The sequence below is a fragment of the Ascaphus truei genome, chromosome 5 (genome assembly GCF_040206685.1).
Source record: "Ascaphus truei isolate aAscTru1 chromosome 5, aAscTru1.hap1, whole genome shotgun sequence".
In the NCBI taxonomy this organism is placed as follows: domain Eukaryota; kingdom Metazoa; phylum Chordata; class Amphibia; order Anura; family Ascaphidae; genus Ascaphus; species Ascaphus truei.
The window spans coordinates 11,962,298-11,981,761 of NC_134487.1; the positions used below are offsets into that span (position 1 = coordinate 11,962,298).

At 45.2% G+C, this 19,464-nt stretch overlaps 1 protein-coding gene across 1 annotated transcript in view; it reads right to left on the reverse strand.

Moving 5' to 3' along the window:
- Positions 1 to 19,464, reverse strand: part of PLXNA4 (plexin A4) — a 796,616-nt gene that overhangs the window by 244,261 nt on the left and 532,891 nt on the right. Inside the window, exons 7-8 of the mRNA XM_075599345.1 lie at positions 17,830 to 17,983; positions 4,266 to 4,365 (exon numbers count right to left, since the gene is read on the reverse strand). Coding sequence (XP_075455460.1) covers positions 4,266 to 4,365; positions 17,830 to 17,983 — 254 coding nt within the window. The remainder of the gene's footprint in view (positions 1 to 4,265; positions 4,366 to 17,829; positions 17,984 to 19,464) is intronic.

Genomic DNA, 19,464 nt, shown 5'->3' on the forward strand with positions numbered 1-19,464 from the left:
CTAATGATCCCTTTTAATGACCACTTACAGCACACCCATAATAGTTTAAGGAATTTATTGATTGTTTCACTATGACAATTTCAATGTCACAAAGTCTGCTTTTCTATTGGTACTTACAGAGGGTTAGGAAGTAATGGGGAGAGAGAGAGAGGGGATAAGCAGCAGTAAGTATTAGGGACTAAAACTTGTAATCAAACTTTAAAATGCAGTGTGCAAATTATTGGGGTTAAAATGGAAGGGAATCTCAAAAACTAACACTGGCTTTAACCCCCTGCCTGCAGAAATCTCAGTGAATAGTCTATGGACCCTATTTAATATGCATATTAATTCATTTGAATGGAGGGGACCTCTTCCTGGACAATGAACGTTGATATTATAGAATGTTGACTCAATGGGGGTTATTTATATATATTCATTATTTTAATGAGGATCCCCAAACAACTGCTCAAAAGCTTCTGCAATCGCCTATAAAACACATTCATAGTAGCTGTAAGTTCATTTTAAGGTGATGTTACCCAAACATGATGCTCTTAATGTTCTTTATTTTTTGGAATTCCTAAAAAATAAGGAGCTATGGACATCTTTCTTATGATTTCATCGCTGTGGTTTATATGGCAATTTGTGGTTCTGAACTCAAATTTGTATTTCAGAGCCCAGTGCACTGAGTCAAGTCAATAGCCCAAGCGTAATCAAAACAAAGAGAGTTTGCAAAAGGCATTAAAAAGCCCTCATGCTGAAGAGTCCCCAATAATTATTTTAGTAAAGATATATAGAATGTATGTCTTTCTCTCTTATAGTCTTTGGTTCCTATTGCATATCCTGGGAGCTGCATCTCTATGTCAGAGAAGCTCTGAGCTACATTCTGGACCTTGTTGACATGGAGAAGCGGGTTCACTGCATACAGAACAGGCGCCTGACCTTGGTTTGTTCACTACTTCATCTTTCTTCAGCAGACATCAATACAGCACTGATTCACTGAACGGAATATATGGAAGCATACAAGCAACTCATAATCAGCAGGGGGGGGGAGTAATGTATTTTCCAGAAAACAAGTCCAACAGAATGTTGCGGCAAAGAAATACTTGTTATTCAAATTGATAACAAGCACTGACTCTGATAAAACAAATTAAAAATGTATACTGTATCATATTGTGTCAAGTCATAACATAGCGTGCCATGAATATTTAATTGTATTATCTTTTTTTTTTCTGCCCGGGAAACCGAAGCAGGAACATAGAAATGTTTGCAATTAAATTACCACGGTAAAAGTATAACAATGCATGAGAATACTGAATGGGAATATATGAAGTGCCACGCATTGCAAAGCAAGGCAACATATGCATCGTTTGCTGGAATGCTGCGATGTCTAAAAGGTGATAATATAATATAGATTTTCCAGATAAAAATGATTCTTTGGAGTCCAATATTATTCACTGAGATTGGCTAATTATTGTCAACCCTTCTCCTCACTCCTTAACCTAAGAGTTGCCAACATTAGATAAGGTAGTGTGGAAACCAATTGGCTGATGCACAAAATATTATTGTCAAGCTATTTGTGTGAACAAAACCAACAGTCGAAGGTACATGTCATGTTCCTTTCCTCCACTTCTCAAAGATCAGTCTGAAAACTCACTGTTTTTAGGGGCAGTCCCGCCTACCAAAGATTAAAATAAGGATCTTCAACGTTGTCCCTGTTTTAATTCAATGTATTGAAGTGGAGCATTTGCCATTTTTCTGTAGTAATCAGCGCATTTAATTATGAAGGTGTTTCTTAGCAGGACTGTCCCTTTAATGATGCATTTCAGTAACTCTTTAGTGTAACCACACTGCCCATTTCAAACACACATACTGTACAGTTCATAACCTCTTGGACATGATCTAGAGTTACATTAACACACTTCCACGTACTCCTACCTAGAGATGGGCAAAGCAAAATTTTTCCTCTTCCACTCTCTTTCTGTAACCTGCCTCACAACTCTTCATACTCTATACACATTTCCTCCTCTCTTCTTCCCTCTCCTCTTCTTTGCACTTATGAACATCACTGCTTTTTGCAATCAACTCTAGCACCTATCTGCTGCTCTCGCAAGAGAGTATGCTCTTACAAGTCTTCCTCTCACCTCCTGTTCCTATCCACACCTCTCTTGGCCACAGAAGGCATTTCTCCAAACCCAGCCACCACATACCTCATCCCCACTTGCTCTTGCCCTCATCTACCATCTGTCTCTTCTGTAATATCTCCAAGCTGTAACCCTTCAAACCTGATATCCATCTCCTGCTTACCCACTGCTTCTCTGCCTTTTTCATGCGCTTTCTAGAGTGCTCGCTCTCTCTAACGAAATACATGCTGTGCATGACCTCGTCTTCTAACCTCTTTGCATTTACTGACTTTGCCCTGGATGCAGCTCTAGCCTATGGTAGACTCTCTCACGCAGACCTCACCTGGGGTCGATTGGGAGTCTTCCTTCATTTCACTGCAAGTTTCAGCCCCTGCTTACACCTACTTCTGTGACATTCTCATACTTCAAGGCCCATACTATTCGCTTTTCTCTCCACGCATTTCTGTAATCTATGGGCCAGCTAACTTCACATCCTTCCACTCCATCTTCCTCTCTCACTTAAAACCCTGTTTATCCTTCTTCTCTTCTGAATCCCCCACATCTCACTCCTCTCTCTCACTTCATCTTTTGGTCTCCACCAATGGGCTGCTTCAAGCACCAACAAAGAAGTCTTTCGCCTCATGTTTACTAAAAACTTTTCCTTGTCTGATTTTTCAATCTCTCTTTCCCTTCTTTCTGACCTTAGCTTCATCTCATTTCCATCTCTCAGATTCTTCATGTCCAAACTCCAGCCTTTCCTTGATGTACTCGTAACCGGAGTTACGATTGACCTTCAGTATTTGGAATCCAGCTTAGAAAGTAAACTTTCTTCACTGTCACCCACAGCCTTGTCACAACCTATAACTCTGTCATTGACTTCTCACTTGAACAGTATGCTTTCACTGCATGCCAACACTGATGGCACGCCAACCCACACGCATTTCTATGCTCTTTCACCCGTAATGCTGAATGACTCTGGATGATGCCACACTCTAGCAGATTTAATTTACTATAAATTTGTCATCTTCTGCGTTAACTCTGCTCTTTTTTTTTGCCAAGGAAAGCCACTTAACCTTTCTAATAAATAAACACAAGTTCAACCAATGTCATCTCCTCTCTGTCTGATTCCCTTCTTCGGGCTCCCTCTACAAAATGCTCTGTTCCTTCCCTTACACCACAAGACTTTGCAGATTATATCAAGGAAAAGGTGGAAGATATCCAAAGAGAAAACCCTCTGTCCCCTCCATGATTCTTCTTCCTAATACTCCTCTACCTTTTACTCCTTTTCTCTGGTTACAGAAGTAGTGTCTCAGCTGTTCTTCTCCTCAGCCTCCACCACATGTAGCCTTGACACCATTCCCTCCTATCTCCTTAAACTTCTAGTTTCTTCTCACTCGTATTTTATCTTTAACTCATCCCTTTGCTCTGGGACTTTTCCAGCTCTTCCAAAGTAAGCTTTTATCTGATCTATTCTCAATAACACATTGGACCCTACCTTCCTTTCTAACTGTTGTTCTGCTTCTTCCTTGCCCTTTGCCTCTACCTTATGCAACACCTTGTTTCTTTATGCATACTTTATTGTCTCAAATCCCGTTACCTACTTGATCCTCGCAGAAGTCGAGCTTCCACACAGAATACTCAACGGAATCCGCACTCACAAAAGTAGCTAATGACCTACATATTGCCAAAGCACATGTAAACAGCATCTGGATTTCTCATCTGCTTTCAATACTGTTGACCACACTATTCCACTCCAAATTCTTCACTCTCTTACAATCCGTGGCCCTGCCCTCTCATGGTTCTCCTCCTACAGCTTCTTTCGTTTACCTTTTTGCCAATTCCTCCTCTACTTCTATGGATCGCTTTGTTGGTGTGCCTCAAGACTCTGCATTAACTCTATCCTTAACTATCCTTATCTATATATGCTCTCGCTGGTTGATAAAGATATATTTCTGTGGTTCAGAATTCCTTATGGACTCTATTTCATTTTCGTCACGAAAAATCCATTTTGATTTCCCAGGACTCTACTGCATCACATCATTCATATTGTTTGCTTGTATTATTGCTTCAAACTAACAAAGCCATCCATAGGCTAATTTGTAGGTATGATATAACTATATGGCGCTGTATAAAAACTATTATACAGGCATACAAAACAGTACTTACGAGTTGTGAACACTGCAGTTGTAGAAGACAAAATTTGTACTGGCAAAAGTCATCCCAGTTTCTTTGGACTTCAGTTGAAGTTGAACAATGTGATGGTCACCTGCAGTGGAAGAATAACATCATTTATATGTTGCACCTACAGTATATTCAAGAATGTTTAACAAGGCCAAGAACAGCTTAGGTCTGTTTAATGTTATGTGGGTTTTTTTTTATGTAGTCCTAGCTAAGTATACCAACATGTGAAGACTAGAACAGCTGCCTTAAAAGATTGTTCCACATAAACAAAATCGAGGTACATTAGTGTAGATATATTACTTTGCCCCCCAGAGCTGGCACTTGGAATTAAATGTAGATCCACTTGTGGTTACTCTTCTAAGAAGTTAATCTGAAATCAGATGTTCGCCAAACACATGAATGGACCCTAACGTAATATGTCTTTATGCGGTTTAGTAAATCTGGGCCTTCGTAAGCGCCGAAGATATCCCTCATACTTGATTGATGAAACATTATTTAGCATCTTAATTGAGGGTATTTAGAAGAGTCCGAATAATTTTGTTTGTTTAATTGTTTAAAGTCTGAATTTACAGGCGTTTATGTACTAAGGCATCTCCGGAGAAACATTCAGGACGCGCGCATTGTGTCACTTCTGTTTTGCGTCAATATACTAGGGATTTCCCTCCCCTTTTTGCCCCGTGTATACTGTCAGCTTGCAATTTGCTGAGTGTCAGAAGGGCGAGTTAGGGAGGAAGTACACAGGTTATAATGAGATGTATCAAACTGTGTCACTTTTTCTCCTTTTCGATCTGCTTCCAAAAATCTGCCAGGTCCCAAGAAAACGTGAACTTCCCCGCTTAAAATTCTGTGCCAGATGCAAGAGACTGGAGCAGAAAGTATGGTACATGGGGCACATCTTTGGAGCAAATATTAGTGCACAGCATCAAAACAAGTTTGCTGTGCGTTGATATATAGCTCCTAGTGTTAATTAGGCAGAATTAGCCATTATTTTTACAGATTCTATACGACACTAAAAACAATGCAAACTGCTGCCTTGTGAACTTGCCATTAATTGCCTTTATTGTTATATTCCTTCTGCATGCATTACACGTCCTTAGAATATATTCCTAGAAAGTCTGCTGCACACGGTGAAGCATTGTGTGCAATCATGTGTTTCTGCCTGATACCATTACAGAATTGCTAGTAAATAACTTTTTCTGGCTCTATAAGAACCATGCAAAGAAAAATTGAGTCTGTGGTGACCTTGTATTCAATTTTTGGGGGCACAACTGGTACAATTGTGGGGCAAAAAACAGTCAAAGACAGCAAAAGAAATGATAAGGGAGTCTTTTTACTAATGTTATTTTATGTCTGAGGCGCTTATTCCCATTATGTGTTATTTATATTATTATGTCACGTATATTACTTCTGTGAAGCGCTATGTACTTTATTAGCTCTATATAAATAAAGATATATATACATATATACATACATACATACAATTGCTTTCAAAGGGATTATTTTCTTTAATACATGTGGTACATATTGATAAGAACTGCCCCAGTTTTCCCTTTATAATATAGACATGTTCATTAGTGCCTGGCAAGAATCTAGTTCTGTCCTCATGATGCAGTACTATTAATGTCCACCAGGCTGGAGACATTAGAAAAACTACAACCCCCAGAGGCATTGCGACCTAGGCCCACTTCCTGCTTTGAAACCTATTTAAGAACTGGAACTGCAACACTCTGCCTCTTAGCGAAGTATTTGCTTCCTGCTTCTCTGTTATGACCTCGGATCGCTTCTGGACTTTGCCTTTGCCTAACCCCTAAAATTATACTGCTGCCTGTGAATGACAATAACACATAGGAGAAAGAATCCCTTATAATGAGAGCCCTCTATTAAGAGAATAATTCAAGTGATAAAATAGGTGAACTAAGGAACTTAGTCCACCTATTTTATCACTTGAGTTATTCTCTTAATAAAGTTTATTTTAATTAATTCACCATTTCATTTCAATTTAGTTGTCACCTATTCAGTCTGAGGATATCCATCATTGGAGATCATCAGTTTCACATCCCTATTAGCCAGTTTAGAGTGCTCTCAATATAGGGGATTCTTTCTATGTGTTATTGAAGTGAAACTTCCTTAGTGGCGCCTCATTCGTGATGGGGCAAAAAAGAATTGTGGAGACAGAAATGAAACGGATGTGACGTCAGTGCTGGCAGTTGAGGCCGGGCTGTGTTCTGGCTCAGCCCGACCCCAACACTGACATCACACCCACTCCACAAATCAGATGCGGCCGCCGCCGGCGACGCTCCTAATCACCCCCCCCCCCCGAGCCCCCCACACACCGTGACATATGCGGCGGCGATAGCCGCCGCTCCTAACGGCCGCTGCCATGCCGCGCAGCCTCTCTTCTCCCTACCTCCGCTTTCCTGCGTCCCGCTGACTGAGCGCCGCCGGGGTCGGAGGAGAGGAGCCCAGGGATCATGGAGGGTAACCGCCGCCGCAGCTCCTAACGAGCTCTGCTCCCCCCACCCGCTGACATGCGGCGGCGGCGGCCCTCAAAATTTAATTGGCAGCCGGTGATTCGCTGTCACGTAAGGTGTGTTAAGGGGTATTTAATTCCCCTCATCCGGCACGGGCTCTGTGGTGCTGCCCGCCGTGGAGTACGCTGCTCCGTGGTGGGATAGCTGAGGCCGAGGCTCCACCCCCTGCCCTGTCACTCCTGCTTTGGTAACGGGAGGAGGGGGGTAACGGGACCACGTGTCGCCGGGGGGGCTGGGAGTCCGCAGCTCCGTGTCCGAAGATCAGCCTGGGGTAGTGGGAGTCGGGGGGAGTCGGGAGGAGGGGAGGAGGGGGGGGAGTCGGGAGGAGGGGAGGAGGGGGGGGAGTCGGGAGGAGGGGGGGGAGTCGGGAGGAGGGGGGGGAGTCGGGAGGAGGGGGGGGGAGTCGGGAGGAGGGGGGGGGAGTCGGGAGGAGGGGGGGGAGTCGGGAGGAGGGGGGGAGTCGGGAGGAGGGGGGGAGTCGGGACCACGTGTCGCCGGGGGGGGGCTGGGAGTCCACAGTTCCGTGTCCGCAGCTCCGCCTGGGGTAGTGAGAGGCGGGAGGAGGGGGGTAACGGGACCACGTGTCGCGGGGGGGGGGGGGCTGGGAGTCCGCAGCTCCGCCTGGAGTAGTGGGAGGGGGGGAGGAGGAGGGGTGGGGGGCACAACACAGAGAGACATTCACACAACACAGAGAGAGAGAGACACACACTGACTGACACACACACACACACACACACACACACTGACTGACACACTGACTCACACTGACTGACACACTGACTCACACTCACACACTGACTCACACTCACACACTGACTGACACACGCGCACACACACTGACTGACACACGCGCACACACACTGACTGACACACGCTGACTGAAACACGCACACACACACTGACTGACACACGCGCACACACACACTGACTGACACACGCGCACACACTGACTGACTGACACACGCGCACACACACTGACTGACACACGTGCACACACACACACTGACTGACACGCGCGCACACACACACTGACTGACACGCGCGCACACACACACTGACTGACACACGCGCACACACTGACTGACTGACACACGCGCACACACACTGACTGACACACATGCACACACTGACTGATACACATGCACACACTGACTGACACACTTGCACACACTGACTGACACACATGCACACACTGACTGACACACACGCACCTACATACTCACTGACTGACACATACACTGACTGACACATGTGTGCCGAGCACGTGCGTTATAAGTCAATTTCTGCGACAAAAGTCAAAGAAGTTTCACTTACTATGCGCGTGCACAGCACACACAGCTTTTTTTATTATTATTCGATGTTTGCCCCTGATTGTAGCCCCTTTAGTGTGGCTATAGCGAGGGTCTTCCTTCCCGTTCCCTTCCTTCCCCTCACTTCCCCCTTTATCCTTGTGTTTTATCACATGCCTGTGAGTGACCTCGGATTGCTTGTCTCTGCTCTGATTAAACCCGGTTTTCAGCCTCTGCCTCCCCGAGCCTCTGTCATTCCCCAGCGTTCATAGACATACAATGGGGGATATCTCTTCTCTGATGCAGATTCTGGCCTCGTTTTTGCCGCAGTTTTACAGTCAAAAAACGTTGATACAATTCTGGGGCAAAAAATGCATGGGATATATTAAACTGAATGGGACTGCGGGGACCCCCGGCTGCGTTAATCCGATGGGCCATTAAGAATCTCACAGAAATGTTGAGGCATTTACTGTGAGACTGCCCCAGAGTTTCCCAGGCAACAGTTCTAATACTGGTGGCTGTATCTGTAGCTACGCCCCTGGGTGGGATAAATCCCATGTGCCTGATTGCCCAGGCGCCTACAAATTCCCTCCTGGCGCCTGTTCCAAGCTGCTGATTGTCAATAGTATTCACAGAGATGAACTACAAGTCATGGAAGCCCTTGTGTAAAATGCCCTGACATCCCCCAGGGACCAGCCAATCAGTGCAGAGCTTTGGTAACCACGCGTGTTCTGCACTAGCGGTGAGGCAGTGAAAGGGAACAGCCAGCAAGGGAGATTAGCAAGAAGGGATTTCAAATGGAGCCAGTAGTAGTCTTTTGAGGCAGTGTCTCCTGGCAGGTACATTCTGCTAGGCATCTATTCAGAAGGCTGCTAGTGTTTGTAATTATACTGCCACAATACTCTGAGTCACAGTGGCTCATATTAGAACACAACAGGACAAATTGCCAGTATCTGAAGCATTTAGCAGTATATTAGAATTACAGAGCTCCTGAATTCAGCAATGATAGTATCTTCTCTACTTGCATCCTCACCCACAGAGCTCTTGGTACGGACATCACTGATTTATAAGCTAATTGTAGGCTTTCCATACACTCTTCCATGTTAACACAGCAACAAATAATCACCATTTGACGGCTTTAAAGGAGCAATTCATGCAATATTTTCCAAGTGTTTTTTTTAATATATAAATCAGTTCTGTAGTATTAGCTAATTACTTACTACATTTTTTTATTCAACTTTTAATGCTATTTTTATTGAGTTTTAATATACTGAGCATCCTTTGATTTCTAAAGCATTTATGCTATTTGGGAAACAAGAATAAACAGACAACTTACAAATTAAATGGGGATACATTTGAGGAATTTAGGATTTAGGAGTGCTTGTAGACAGCAGACTTAGCAATAGTGCCCAAAGTCATGCAGTAGCTGCAAAGGCAAACAAGATCTTATCTTGCATCAAACGGGCAATGGATGGAAGGGAAGTAAACATAATTATGCTCCTTTACAAAGCACTAGTAAGACCACACCTTGAATATGGAGTACAATTTTGGGCACCACTCCTTAGAAAAGACATTATGGAACTAGAGAGAGTGCAGAGAAGAGCCACAATCTAACCTATGAGGAGAGGCTAGCTAAATTAGATTTATTTACATTAGAAAAGAGGTGTCTAAGAGGGGATATGATAACTATATACAAATAAATCCAGGGACAGTAAAAGGAGCTTTCAAAAGAACTATTCATCCCACGGGCAAGTACAAAGGACACAGGGTCATCCCTTAAGGTTGGAGGAAAGAAGATTTCACCAGCAACAAAGGAAAGGAGTCTTTACAGTAAGGGCAGTTACAATGTGGAATTCATTACCCATGGAGACTGTGCTGGCAGATACAATAGATTTGTCCAAAAAAAGGTTGGACATCTTTTTAGAAAGGAAAGGTATACAGGGATATATCAAATAAGTATACAGGGGAAGGATGTTGATCCATGGAGTAATCTGATTACCAATGTTTGGAGTCGGGAAGGAATGTAATTTATTTCCCCTTATGAGATATCATTCCATGATATAACACTGGGGTTTTTTGTTTGCCTTCATCTGGATCAATAAGTAAGTATAGATATAGGATAAAGTAATCGTCTAAATTTAGCATAGGTTGAACTTGATGGACATACTGTATGTCTTTTTTCAACCTCATCTACTATGTAACTATGTAACTATGTATGTAACTATAGCAGGCTTTAGCACATCTCCCCAGAATTGCAAGATCTCTGAAACACTTTCCTGTTTGTGATAATTTGTTGCCAATATTCCCAGCAGTTTGAGCTGCAAACTGTAACGATAGATAATGTTACCTTAGTAATATAAGAATACATTGTAGCTGCTGAGTTACACTGAGTGAAGGATTGATTGAAACTGAAAGGCAGCCATTTAGTGAACCCTGGGAAGCAGGATCTTTGCTTATCGGTCACGGGAAAATGATACAATCAGCAGCTTAGGTCATTGGTATTCAATAAAGGTAATGAACGGCTGCGTGTATTAAAACAAAAAAGATTTTTGTTTTTTTTAAGTGCCGCTTGGATTGCTCTTTAAATCTAGAGATACTATTTATTTCACATTGGGTATCATATGCTGGGGGTGTGTGTATGTATACATACACTGAGATAAAGCAGATATGTCAGATCTTATTCACATATATATATATATGTGCTGCCTGATGATGCAATATGAAGATACTGTAATACACAGGTTATAAAGGTGCAGCCCCTTCCTTAAAATGACCTATCATATTTTCTGCCGGCTCTGGGCCTTTTTAGAGGGTTCACATGGCATGACCTGCTGTCGATTCTCACTTTCTCCACCCCGCCAGGTAGCACAGGGTGATTTTCCATGCACATTTCAAAGAGACTTATCAGAGATACTGTCTTCTCCAGAGCAGAAGACACATTAGGCCGCGACCAAGGTTAGTGTGCGCGTGGCGTCACACATTTTTGTCCTGTAGGTAGACGCGATGGGGAGGCGTGTCGGGGGGGCGCGACCGTGATCTCACGGAGCAGGTTCGCCCTCGTTGGGCGAACCATTCACATGACCCGGCTGTGGTGAGACAAAGACAAAAACCTGTCTCGCGGTAAAAAAAATAGCCGCGGCGGCGTGCACGTGCACTGTGAGTGTGAGCATAGACCTCAATGTGTTTGATTGCGCCGTGCAAGCATACGCACACACGGACGCGCTCAGCATGGACGCGGCCTCAGTGTATTGTATGGTACGCTTGGCCTACGTGACATGACAGCGCATTACAAATATGGCAATCACCCTTGTATATTCTTGGGCCCCCGAGATTCTTCCTCTCCTTCCTGTCAGTGCCGGGATCCAACTTTGACCCGACTGGAGGAGGGGGCTGAAGGAGGGAGCCCCCCCAAATTTCCATCTCCCCTCTCCGGTCGGATGTTGGATCCCAGCGTTATAGATATAGTTATATACACATACGTGAGTATCGCAATATATTTTTCCTGTATGGTTTTTTTTTTCCCCTATTTTTATAATTTCCTATTAAATGCAGACTGTCAATAATCCCTGTAAATTAATGTTTTCATGCCAGGTCAAATCTGTGTATGATTAATATATCAATAAAGGTTTGTACAGTAATTTCATATGTAAATATTACATTCCAGTATTTATATCTACATGCAGAAAGGGAAATATATATATATATGATAGGTCATTTTAAGGAAGGGGCTGAACCTTTATAACCTGTGTATTACAGTATCTTCATATTGCATCATCAGGCAGCACTTATATATATATGTGAATAAGATCTGACATATCTGCTTTATCTCAGTGTATGTATAAATACACACACCCTCAGCATAGGATACCTACAGGACAAAAATGTGTGACGCCACACGCACACTAACTTTGGTCGCGGCCTAATGTGTCTTCTGCTCTGGAGAAGACAGTATCTCTGATAAGTCTCTTTGAAATGTGCATGGAAAATCACCCTGTGCTACCTGGCGGGGTGGAGAAAGTGAGAATCGACAGCAGGTCATGCCATGATAGGTCATTTTAAGGAAGGGGCTGCACCTTTATAACCTGTGTATTACAGTATCTTCATATTGCATCATCAGGCAGCACTTATTTAGGGACAGACCTAACCACATCACTTCCTTCAGCTCTCCTTATAACCCATCCTCTTCTCCCCCGCCACACCCTTAGCCGAAGAGAATGTCATTTAGATTGAATTCCTTGCAATAATTCTATAAAGCAGCCCGTGATTAAATGCAACTTTTCGACCTGACTGACCCGGAACCCGGACTATCTTCTTCCTCCCCTGAAAGATCCATTAATCAATAATTTCAGAGGGACCTTGACAATGAATCTCTCCAGAAGAGAAGTTTGCAGAATGGATGCAGCTGTCAGAGCGCTGCACTGCTGCCCATCGCCCTCTCGCTGTTTTGACAGCTTTGTTAAGTGCCTCTTTTTTAATGTCTCAGTTAGTGAATGCATACAGTAATCCGGTCCACAGTAGTGGATGACACGAGGGTTGTGAGTCATATATAGGGAGACGTGTACCAAAGCACACTGGCCAACACGTCGTCTAAATTTAGCACTACTGTATGTAACTATGTGAACAAGCTCCTAACCCCTACCACACGCAGCACTTATCATCTGAGATCTGACTCCAAAAGACTGTTCATGGTCCCAAGGTTCAGCAAAGTATCCGACCGTTCCTCCTTCTCTTACCGTGAACCCAAAAACTGGAACAACCTACCGGAGACTCTCACATCCACCACCAGTTTAAGTTCTTACAAAACTAAGGCTGTCTCACGTTTTATTCTGGTCTGTAACTGCTACATACGCCTATAATATATATTATCTCTACCTGTGCATGCAATGTCTTGTATATAATGTATACCCTGTTCACTTATATAACTGTATTTGTAACCATGTATTATTTGTCATCATAACTCTGTGCCCAGGACATACTTGAAAACGAGCGGTAACTCTCAATGTATTACTTCCTGGTAACACATTTTAAAAATAAACTATTAGAGATTGGCAAATCCGCCCAAATCAGTTTTTCAACCCACAATCCGTTTCGCGGTTTAAAACCCGCAAACAGATTTTGTCGGTTGTAATCCGCGCAGATTAAACATAATACAGTCGTTGGATACAACCGGAGGACGAGTTTGTGGAATCGTCTCCGTGGATCCAGCAACCTGTTGACAAATTCTTACGAATCCACCAATAGATTGCTGAATTCTCGGGTTTGGATTCCACAATCCCGTCCACGGGTTACGGGATCCGCGGCGTGTGTGGGTAATAACGATTTTATTTTATTTTTTTAAACGCAAAACGTGAATCGCCCCACTTTGTGATTGATCCGCTGAAATCCGCAGATCGAAGGAAATGGCGGAAATTAACGGGGTCCAGCTCCGGAGACCCCATCTTTACCCCTATGTTAAAATGTAAAAACCGCCTGGTTGTATTGCGTCGTTCAAGTCTCCCGGCTGTGAAATCTGGGCAAAACCAGTGCAGAAACACCACCGCTGATTTATCAAACATGGACATCCAGTTGGTTTCAGTGTGAATGTTTTTATCTTAATAAACTTGGTGCCGTCATTTTTCCTCCGTTTTGCAGCTAGACCTTAATAAATGAGCACAGTGCGTCAGTCCTTCTTATCCATTTTAACACGGACCCCTATAAGCGTACGCCTCCCGTATTACATAGCTTTTCAGCACAGCCTGGGATACGGAAGTGCATGGCCAGTAACCCTTAATAATGTTAGTATATTCCCCCTTAGCATGCACTGCTCTGGTTTTAGTGTTAAAACGTCACGATTTTCTTAATCACTAACTTCTGGGGATGCCATGGCAACCTCTAGACAGCTCGGGGAGAGGTTCCATTTTAACTTCCCAGACACTCCATATTTCTAATGCTTATATCTCCTGAACGAATGATCAACTATTTGTTTTATGAAAAACTAGCTGATCTACCCGGCGTTGCCCAGGATTTAATTTTCCCGCTCCCCCCCCTGTCTCTCCGCTCCCCTCCTCTCTCCGCTCCCCCTATTCTTTCTCCGCTCCCCCTCTCTCTCCACTCCCCACACTCTCTCTGCTCCCCCCTGTCTCTGTCTCCGCTCCTCCCTGTCTCTGTCTCCACTCCCCCTGTGTCTCAATCTGCTCCCCCTGTCTCTCTCTGCTCTCTGTCTCTCTCTCTCTGCTCCCCCTGTCTCTCTCTCCACTCCCCCCGCTCCCCCTGACTCTTTCTCCGCTACCCCGTCTCTTTCTCCACTCCCCTGTCTCTTTCCCCACTCCCCCTCTCTCCACTCCCCCCTCTCTCTCCGCTCCCCCCTCTCTCTCCACTCCCCCTGTCTCTTTCTCCGCTCCCCCTGTCTCTTTCTCCGCTCCCCCTGTCTCTTTCTCCACTCCCCGTCTCTTTCTCCACTCAACCCCTCTCTCCGCTTCCCTCTCTCTGTCCACTCCCCCCCTCTCTCCGTTCCACCCCTCTTTCTCCACTCCCCCCCCTCTGTATCTCTGTCCCCATTCCCCTCTCTGTGTCCCACTTCCCCTTTCTCCCCCACGCTCTCTTTTCTTGGGCGATTCCCCCCTTCACAATGCGGCCCCCCCATGCACAGTGCTGCCCCCCCCCGTCCCATTTCGCTGGCTTAGTGGGGGCCGCTCCCCCTCTCTCTCCGCTCCCCCCATCTCTCTCCGTTCCCACCCCCTTTCTCTTTTCCCCCCTCTCTGTGTCTCTCTCCCCATTCCCCTCTCTGTCTCCCACTTCCCCTCAGACCCCCCCTCTCTCTTGTGTCCGGCATTTCCCCCTTCACAGTAATGCGGCACCCCTGTTCAGAGCGCCGGCCCCCCCATTCAGATATCCATTTCTCCCCGTTCACAGCTGGGCCCCCCACCTGTTGACAGGCAGGGGGGGGTGCGTGGGCAGCGGCGCGCTGAGGAGGCGGGTGGCGGTGGGGCGCTGTGAGGGGGAGGGGGGAGGCGGGAGGGTGTTCACAGGCACAGAAGTGGTGGCGGCGGTGCGCTGCGGGGGTGGGGGGATGGTTCCCGGTGGGCGTGGTGGTGGTGCGCTGCAGTGGCAGCGGCGGTTTGGTTGTTGGCGCCGGCTCAGTGGGGGGGGTGCGGAAGGCGGAAGGGTGTCCACAGGCATTTGGGGTGGCGGCGGTGCGCTCCGGGGGCAGGTGGGGGGGCTGGCTTTGGGCTCACTGGGGGTGGCGGAAGCGGCTGGGGGGCTGGTTCCCGGCTCAGTGGGGGTGGCGGCAGTGCGCTAAGGGTGGTTGACTGTCGTGCCCTGTGTAGGCATGGCCTTTACGTAAGCCCACCTCGCAGGCCAATGAGCTGTGGCCGTCCACCAGCCAATCACAGGGGGCACAAACTGACAGACAAACATTTTTTAACTTTTAGATATATAGATATATCTATATACATACATACATACATTGGGTTGTATTGGGTATGCCTGTATGGATTTGTCTGTGGTATATGTGTATGTATTTGTATGGTGTGTATGTGTATATGTGTGGGGTATGTGTGTATGTATTTGTGTGGTGTGTATGTGTGGTTTTTGTGTATGCATGTGTGTATGTATTATTGTGGAGGTGTGTAGTATGTGTATGTATTTGTGTGGAATGTGTGTATGTATTTGTGTGGAATGTGTGTATGTATGTGTGGATGTGTATGTATTAGTGTGGATGTAATAGTGTGGATGTATGTGTATGTATTAGTGTGGGTGTGTATGTATTAGTGTGGATGTGTGTGTGTGTGTGTCTGTATGTATTAGTGTGGTATGTGTGTGGATGTATTAGTGTGTGTGTGTGTGTGTGTGTGTGTGTGTGTGTGTGTGTGTGTGTGTGTGTGTGTGTGTGTGTGTGTGTGTGTGTGTGTGTGTGTGTGTGTGTGTGTGTGTGTGTGTGTGTGGTATGTGTGTGGATGTGTGTGCGGTGTGTGCATGTATTAGTGTGGATGTGTGTGTGTGTATGCCACCTCTCACTCTGCAGTCCTCTTCTATTCCCTAAACACAGAGCCACCCCCCACCCCCTCCCCTATTCTCACCCTACAGGACTGGGGAGGAGATATGCTAAGAGTGGTGTGACTGTCATGCCCTGCGTAAATGTGGCAGTGACGTCAGCCCATCCCGCAAGCCAATTAGCTGTGGCCGTCCACCGGCCAATCAAAGGGGGCACAAACTGACAGACAAACATTTTTTCACTTTTATATTTATAGATAACGGTGGAAAAGGGCAAGATGAGACCTCGTCAAGTTTAAAAAAAATGCAAATAAAAATGTCTTTAACACAAATCCAATCTTTATATACAAATCTATTCAGCCTGTTATATACTGCGCCCACTGCTGCCCTCACACAGATAAAACACAGCGTTAGTTGCACCCTTCGCATCTCATTCAGTGGCGTGTTGTGTGTGTCCTGCTGCGAGTAGAAATATGTTCTACCTCTGCAGATAGCCCTGTGTGACATTAGTTCCTACATATACATACAAATGCCTATCGTTGATTAATAATAAGTGTCTTGAGCACTGGATTCAAGAGCGAGTGATCTCATAATACAGCCCGTAATTCACTATAAGCTATTTGATTTTATTTCAGCTGAGCCCTTTCCTAAGCTGGAACCCAGAGGGGAAGATAATAAAGGATTTATTTTGAAAACTTTGATTCTGACCTCGATTAAGCGCGAATGCACTTTAAAGGCCCTGAGAACCTTTCAAGCCGTTTTCTGTGCTGTGTTTTCACTCACAGCAGGAGATCAAATGTATTTACTTCCTTTGCTATTATTGGCTCAAACTGACCTTTTTCTTTCCCTTCATATTTTGTATCAGCTCCCCCCTTTTTCCCTTCTCGTTATAAATCTATTGCATTAGTATGCCCTCTGCAATCTAAGCATACGCTCTGAAATACTGTTTCAGTGCATTAAAAGGGATCTCTCATTATCCGTAGCGATGCAATATACACGCTGCTACATATAAGCAATGCAAGCACAAGAAATCGCAGCAAGCTACAGTACTTTTTTGCCCTGAAATCCCCCACACGTCCAGATTCCAAAAGTAGAAGGAAGCGCTAAACACTTGGTCAAATATTGGATATAAAAATATATACAACACTAGTAAAAACCACTGGTAAATATACGCATTGAATAATACAATGATCTAAATAATAGAACCTAAGAAGAGAAAAATAATTGTGTATTCATAAAATAAAACAGCAAGATGACATTTTGCTATCCGTTTAGAGTGCGCGTTTCCAGGCATTCTCGGGTCCAGTCCCCAAGACGGGTTGGTTTCATATATATACAAGGGGGTATAATACTCCAAAAGGTTCATGTCTCAGAGCAATTGGACACATTATATTGGCATTACATTAAAGAGGCATTTTCCCTCCAACCGGTTAGCCTCTGTGTACTAACCATGTATCAAGAACACCAACGAAAATCCCCCAGCCCCCCTCCCCTTCCATTCTAATCCCAATCTGTCTAAACACAAGCAAGCAAAACATGTCAAGGAACGTAATAGAACCACTATAGACTCTTGTGATGTTCCCCGGACCCACTTTTTTAAATTTTATTTCATGAAAATGGCAGTAAAGGAGGGCCGCGTGAACTTGCCCATTGACGTCTAATTTTTGGCCAAGATTGACATTTTTGGCGTGAAATTTAGCCTGGTTCGTGAACTTAAGTGAAATATGTGAACATCTCAAAGTACCAGGATCTTACCATTCTCTGTGATGATTCTGGGCACCTCTTTTTCAGCTGGAGAGATGCATTTGATCTGGTTTCCGACCACCAGCCCGTCCATCTCTGTCAGGTCTTCAAACGTGCAGTTGACGCCGGCAGAGAGCTCGGGAACGTTGTAAGCCTCCAGTACCAGCTGTGAGTCACACAACATACAATGCTTAATATACAGTACAGTATCGCATTGCTGCATTATGGCAACTTCTTGCCGTTTGCCAATATACTGTATGATAATTAGATGTTGACAGTGTTAAAACGCCATTGTTACTGAATTGCAGCAGGTAAAGATCACACTTCCTTCTCACTAGAAGCAATATTTCTTGCAAAAGCCAAGTGGTTTTATCTGAATAATCAGCGCGATCTTTGTGGTGAAACTCACAGGAACGGAGAGGTCAGCACCTTTTTTTTTTTTTGGGTAGAGATTGATCAACAAGGAATTATATTTATTGATTATAACCTCATAAGCAAAGGAGCCAGAATACCAATTGGGAGGAAGCAAATCCTTTTTTTCTGACATATCTTTTTGTTTAATCTGCCCCAACTGTTTTCTGCTGTCTGGATATTAAGGTCCCGCACCCTGTTTTCTTTACAAAAATACCACTCAATGAAGGTGAGACGTAAATGAAAGTCCCAGATCCACAAAAGGGTGCTAACATTTAGCACGCTGTTACTCCCATTCATATGAATAAAGCTAAAGCTTAGCCCCCTTCTATGGGTCTGGCCCAGAGTATGATAGTTAAGGGGTGTGCAATCTTTCTGACCTGCGCCCCCCTGCCAGCTCTCCCTCCCCTGCTCGTGCCCCCCCCCCCTCCTTACCTTGGCTCTGGCATTCTGATGTCACATGACCCGCAGCATCATTTGACACTGCGTTGCCAGAAGCCATTTGAGCCAAGGTAAGGCTAAGTCCCCGATTGAGGCTGCTGGACGCGTGTCGTGGGGGCGCGTGCACAGCTGGAAACCGCAATCTGAGGTCTGTAGGGAGCGATCGGAGGCGCGGAGGGCGTGGCCAAAACAGGGGTGATCCCACACATTGCTGCCTCTATTTCTGGTAGGAAAATGTCCCCAACTATTTGGAGGGGGGAAGCAATAAGGAGATGTGCATAGGAATTGCAGCCACACAGCTTTCAAACAGGAGCAGGAAACGTTACAGTGGCATAATACAAACACGTTTTTTCCCTCTCATGGGTTTCAAAAAGCTACTCTGCCATTGGTCAACAGTAGCTGCGCTCCCATTGGTCAAAGCGATCTACCCTCGTATTGGCTCCCGGCGCACCACGTGACCGCGTCGCCGCACGGGAACACAATCATTTTGTCTCCCCTGCTTGCTGACGCGTCACAGCACCGCGGGAGCCAACACGCAAGGAGACACTGGGGCCTGCCACTACGGAGGTGAGTGATTGGTGTGGAGTGCACGTCACCGCACGCGCCACCGTCACCACCGGAGACCTAGCCTTAGGGACCTTAGAGAGCCCTTTGCCGCTCCCCCAACATTTCATTGAAATGCCTTCGGGAATCACGGGGCCTCTGTAAGCGCTACGCCCCTCCCCACCCCCCAGAAAATGTCGCTCCACCCCCCAGTTTGCGCACCCCTGTGATAGTTAACAAACACACCACCCA